Genomic DNA, 5,807 nt, shown 5'->3' with positions numbered 1-5,807 from the left:
TAACAGCAGTTTACAGATGGTGATTGTGTGTAAACATGGGCTAAGAATCTAAACTAGGGTTAAACAATGCATTAGAAATTCATTATTATGTCAGTATCAGGATACGCAGTAACAATAGATGGATCCCGCCTCCATCTTGATTGTGCAGAGGCAGCTTTTGACTTCATTGATCGCAACAATGTCCAAGGCGATGGTTGGATCGAGGTTGGAGAAAATGTCTTTTGGAATACTGGTCAACTTTGTACAACAACACATATGGACAATTGTCATCGTCAAAACCACATTGGTGCCTACAAATGGAAGAAAAAAAAAATTGGCAAGAATCAGATGAGAAGTACATGTTTCTAAAGYTCTGAGTCTTCTCTCTCTTGAAATAGTCCTGGACAAAGCGATGGAAATGCAAACATAAGAGCCAACTATCAGAATGAGGGGAATGCACATCACCACAATAAGGCCAGCAATAGCCAATATGTGACTGTAAGATTTATCGTTACAGGCCAGCTAATATCCATGATCACAGAAGAAGCTTTTAATCTCTACAGACGAACAGAACAAGAGGCGATTAATTGGCAAACACAGAAAAGCCTCAAAAATGAATTTAAGTCTCTGTACTGCTGCTCATAATGCTGCTCCTATCGTGACATTTACCAAATTTGCATGTTCGAAATTTTCCTTATGTCATTCACATCATTTTTATCACACATCATCATAATCTATACATCTATCATACACATCATGCATAATCTAAATCTCTATGCAATGTCCTGAGCACAATAACCAAAAAGGATAAACAGCAGAAATGTTTGAACAACCCAAAATAAATGAAATATAAAGAACCACAGATTGAGATATTGCCTAAATGCAGCTTGCCTACAGATTCTCAACTAAAGCTACTGGAAAATCATTATCTCCTAAAAAATATTAAGTTATGTTGCTGATTTTTGCCCAGGACCTTCTTACAAATGACATCTGGTTCTCAACAGGATTTTATCTGGTTAAATAAAGGAAAAGAAAAGAAAAGAAAGTATACTTCACTGTGAACTCTAGAGAGAGTTTGAAGAAAGTTCATTTAACTTTTCATCCTCATCACTTTTCTATTTTTCAAAACCTTCTTTCAATGACTTCAGCGTGAAGGATGCAGACGCAACAACTTGATATGTCAATAACATGCATAAGTTAAGTTTTCTTTCCTGGATTATGGGTAATTATATCTTATTTGTCCAATATGAGAGTTATTTTTGCAGATGATATTTAGTACTGTAGTAACAGTAAGGAGTTTTTTGTGAGTGACAGAAACCAGTGAGTCACACTGATGTATGATAATCACAGGAGAAAATATATAAAAGGAAAAGTAAACCTGCAACCGACCAGAGGGCAGCACACTCATGCTATCCTCTGGTGTGCTGGGTGACAGCAACGTCTTTCAAGATGCTCTGTTATTCCTGATTATGTTTTTTGATCCTGGTAAATGTGCAATAGTGATGTACAGAGAGAGTCTGCTTACCTCCACGTTTAACTCCTCATTTGTTTGACCTGCAAAGTTTTATCTTGGTGGGTTTTACAACATCCCTCATGTCCCTATGTCTTCTTGTGCTTTGTGTACATCATGACTGTCCTTGGCAATGGTTTCCTCCTCTCTGTTATCTACATGGTGAAGACTCTACATAGTCCTAAATATATAATAGTTTTCAACTTGGCTTTCACAGATCTATGTGGGAGCACTGCTCTCATCCCAAAACTCTTGGACTCATTTTTGTTTAACAGGAGWTACATTGTTTATGAAGCCTGCTTAGCTTACATGTTCTTTGTTTTGTTATTCGGAGGTATACAGTCATGGACGCTTGTCACCATGGCACAGAGGAATAGAGATTTGCTTCCCTTTAAGGCAGTGATCCCCAAACTTTTTCCTGTGAGGGCCACATAACTTTTTCCTTCTCTGGTGGGGGGCCGGAGTCAGTTTGTAACAGAAAAAGTGTTACACGTTTATCGTTTTATCGCTGCCGGAAATTGTTGATTTATGAATTGTTGACTCGATGGATTTTTACCCAGAAAGCACATGGGCAAAAACCGTTAGTAAAACGGTCACTGAGACTGACTAGCAGTGGCGCAAAAAGTGGGTATGCAGGGCATGCAACGCATAGGGGCGCAGCACCAGAGGGGGCGCCAAAACCCCGCCTGGAGGGGGCGGCGCGCCGATGATGCCCTCACATACACCTCAGCGCGCCTTACGCTCCTTCACCTCGCGCACATAACGAGGTAAATGTAGCGAGGTTTACCCTTCACGTATCGTCGCCTGGGGGTGGGGGGTTAACGTTGCTCCTTCACCCTGACGCTCCTTCCCTGGGGGGGGCGCCGATCCATGTTTTTGCATCCACCTGAATAATGTGTAGGTGCGCCACTGCTGACTAGTATATATTCCATTGATGGAATATATATGTTATATACTCATATGTTAACATAAAGGCTCGTTTTGAAGTATAAGCTCCTACTTACAGTTCGAAGAAATCGACCTTGAATGCGGAATTCATAACAAACACGTGTGTTCAGCTAGCAAACAACCGCACTGATTAAATAACATAAAAGTCAAGCAGTTCCCTAAAGTCCAACAGATGGCAGCAATGTGCCATGCAAACAAAACACCCACAGTTTGCAGGACACACTTCCTGCTAAAGAGCCCCCTGGTGGTTAAACCGGAAAATACAATATATGAAAAAAAATATGAATGTGGACCAAATGTGGTAGTTTGGGGACCACTGCTTTAAGGTATCATAGCATTGTAACTACTTGGATGTTTTTGGTTGGTTTCATGGCAACTTCGGCTGGTTTTATTAATCGCCTCTCGTTCTGTTCGTCTGTAAAGATTAAAAGCTTCTTCTGTGATCATGGCCCAATATATTAGCTGGCCTGAAATGATAAATCTTACAGTCACATATTGGCTATTGCTGGCCTTATTGTGGTGATGTGCATTCCCCTCATTCTGATAGTTGGCTCTTATGTTTGCATTTCCATCGCTTTGTCCAGGACTATTTCAAGAGAGRRAAGACTCAGARCTTTAGAAACATGTACTTCTCACCTGATTCTTGTTGCCAAGGGCGTAGGAACAAGTTTATCATTGGGAGGGGGACACATATCGGAAACTTGAAAGATCCGTAAATAGCTTGAGCAAAAATGTCAAAAAATGGTGTCATCAACTGTTACTCTAATCTGACCCCTTGTAACGCGTAATCTAACGTGTTACTATTTACAATCCAATAATCAGATTAAAATTACGTATCCAAGTTAAGTATTTGTGATTATTTTTAGAAAACACATATTGTTGCTTTCTTCTTTTTCCTTGGGGAGATAGGTTTCATATGTAACACCAGCGACACAAACGTAAACGATGGAGGGAAAAGAGACGCACATTTTCTAGCTGATGGATGAATTTTTCATTGAGTGATCAAATTACTCTTTCAAAGTAACTATGCCATCCATGGCAGTAAACTAACTGCACTATAAATCATATGTGTGTAGACCTGTCACAATAACACATTTTGATTTTTGATAAGCAATATTATTGTTGTTTTTAGACCATTTTTAAGTAATAAATGTTAATGGGAAAATTATAATACAAGAACACAATCTGAAAGATCAGTAAACTTAAAATTATAATGAACATTTAGCACTGCAACTGGAAGGCATTTCAAATATCCAAAATAAATAAACAAAACGACAAATAAAATGAATTTTGAAATCTTTGTAAATAAAATTTTCCTTCAAAAAAGGTTTAGCTGAGACCAAAGCACCAACCTGAAAGCTTTTATCATACAGTTTTTTGTAGAAAGAAAGATAAATAAAAAGAGAAGTGATAAATCATGCCAATGGAAATGATTGAATTTGTTTTAATTTATCATGAGCACGGAGCTCGGTTCATTGTGCGCGTTGAAGCGGACACGAGGTGTAGCGAGGTTTACCCTTCACGTATCGTTATCGTTTTTTAGATATAATTATCTATGTGCAGTTTAATTAAACACTTTTGGTACATATTTAGAATTGTTGGCCATCCATCTCAAACATTTTATATACCTGGGTTTTAATTTCATCTTTTAAATCTAGAGTCAAGAGTTATGGAGAATTCATGAGAATACGGTTTGAAGAAAGTTACATTTATTTCTCTACCTTTTAATATTGTTTTTCCATTATTTCATTTATGGACACAGATGAAAACATGATGCAAATATACAACAAAAATAATACTAATAATAAATGTAATTTCCAAGATGTTAAGTAAATGCTCCTTTTTTTAGATATAATTTTATGCTCTGGTAACAGAAAAGTTGCGTTGCGTCATATTGTTAATGAGCGACGCCTGAGAGCTCGAGGTAATGATGAACTATATAGGTGAAAAAATAGCATGGAACAGTTCAGAGAGCTGCACAGACTTCTGATTCTCCAGTGTGTTAAGAAAACTAAAGGTGCTCTCAACTATCTCTGTCACTTTTCTTCTGATGTTTGTTTTGTGAGTTGTCTTTATCCTGTTATAAATATGAACAGAGAGGGTGAAAATACTATCATGTTTAACTCCACGTTTGTTCGTCCTCTACATTTTTATCTCGGTGGGTTTTACAACATCCCTCATGTTAAGTATTACTATGTCTTCTTGTGCTTTGTGTACATCATGACTGTGCTTAGCAATGGTTTCCTCCTCTCTGTTATTTACCTGGTGAAGTCTCTCCACACTCCCAGATACATAATAGTGTTCAACCTGGCTCTGACAGATCTGTGTGGGAGCACTGCGCTCATCCCAAAACTCTTGGACACGTTTTTGTTTAACAGGCGGTACATTGTTTATGAGGCCTGCTTAACTTACATGTTCTTTGTTTTATTCTTTGGAAGTATGCAGTCATGGACTCTAGTCATAATGGCCTATGACAGATTTGTAGCAATTTGCTTTCCATTGAGATATAACATTATTGTAACAAGGAAATCAATAGTTACAATTCTGCTGTGTTCATGGACATCTCTGGTCATGGTCATTGGAGCCTTGGTTGGACTTCTTGAGCGCCTGTCCTTTTGTGCATCTGTGGTAATACAAAGTTTTTTCTGTGATCATGGACCAACATATCGTTTGGCATGTAATAATATATACATAAACTACATAATGTCTAATTTCACCTTTGCTGTAGTCATTTGTATTCCTCTCGTACTGATCGGAGCCACCTACATCTGTATTTCTATAGCTCTAAGCAGAACTGCATCCAGAGAAGAACGACTTAAAGCAATGAGAACTTGTACTTCTCATCTGATTCTCGTGGCCCTTTTCTTTATACCATATCTGAGCACAAATATAACAGTGAAAACAAACGGCATTGATCCTAATATGAGGATATTAAATTCTAGTTTATCACACACAGTTCCCTCTCTGCTAAATCCGATCATATATGCTTTAAAGACGGAAGAAGTGATAAGTGCTTTTAAGAGGTTTTGCAAGAGAAGAAAAATAAACAGACTCGTCTCACAATTGCAAACTCGGACTTCTTAGTGCTTTAAGGCATAACTTTAAAAAATTAATATTACCTCATGTTTTGTTGTTTTGCTGTGTTGATTTTTTAATGCTGATAATATGGTTGCATGTGTAACAAAGTTATTAGGTATGCACATGTGTTTTTGTTAATATGATTTATTTCAGATACGTGTTATTTTTTTGTTAAATACAAGCCATTTTACGTGCAGTGGTGTTTTTATAAAGCATAGTGATGACTTTAGATATACCTGAGATTCTAAATTGAAGTGATTAGTAGATATATTTACAGTTGGTTGTTTGTGAA

At 37.4% G+C, this 5,807-nt stretch overlaps 2 protein-coding genes across 2 annotated transcripts; both read left to right on the top strand.

Annotated features, from left to right (window-relative positions):
* The first annotated feature begins 1,481 nt into the window (after positions 1-1,481).
* LOC108166856 (olfactory receptor 1L4-like) lies at positions 1,482-3,986 on the top strand. The gene is given in 5 exon segments (XM_017308496.1): positions 1,482-1,575; positions 1,578-1,854; positions 1,856-1,885; positions 2,764-3,094; positions 3,981-3,986. Coding segments are annotated over 5 exon segments (738 nt in total).
* Positions 3,987-4,435: 449 nt separating this feature from the next.
* Positions 4,436-5,807, top strand: LOC103475587 (olfactory receptor 1-like). Its single transcript, XM_008427361.1, has one exon. The coding sequence runs from the start codon at positions 4,526-4,528 to the stop codon at positions 5,519-5,521; it is 996 nt and encodes a 331-aa protein (XP_008425583.1). The 5' UTR covers positions 4,436-4,525; the 3' UTR covers positions 5,522-5,807.

This window comes from Poecilia reticulata, linkage group LG14, assembly GCF_000633615.1.
Source record: "Poecilia reticulata strain Guanapo linkage group LG14, Guppy_female_1.0+MT, whole genome shotgun sequence".
Classification (NCBI taxonomy): Eukaryota; Metazoa; Chordata; class Actinopteri; order Cyprinodontiformes; family Poeciliidae; genus Poecilia; species Poecilia reticulata.
The sequence above is the reverse complement of the archived record's forward strand: the minus strand, read 5'-3'. Positions and strand labels throughout refer to the sequence as shown.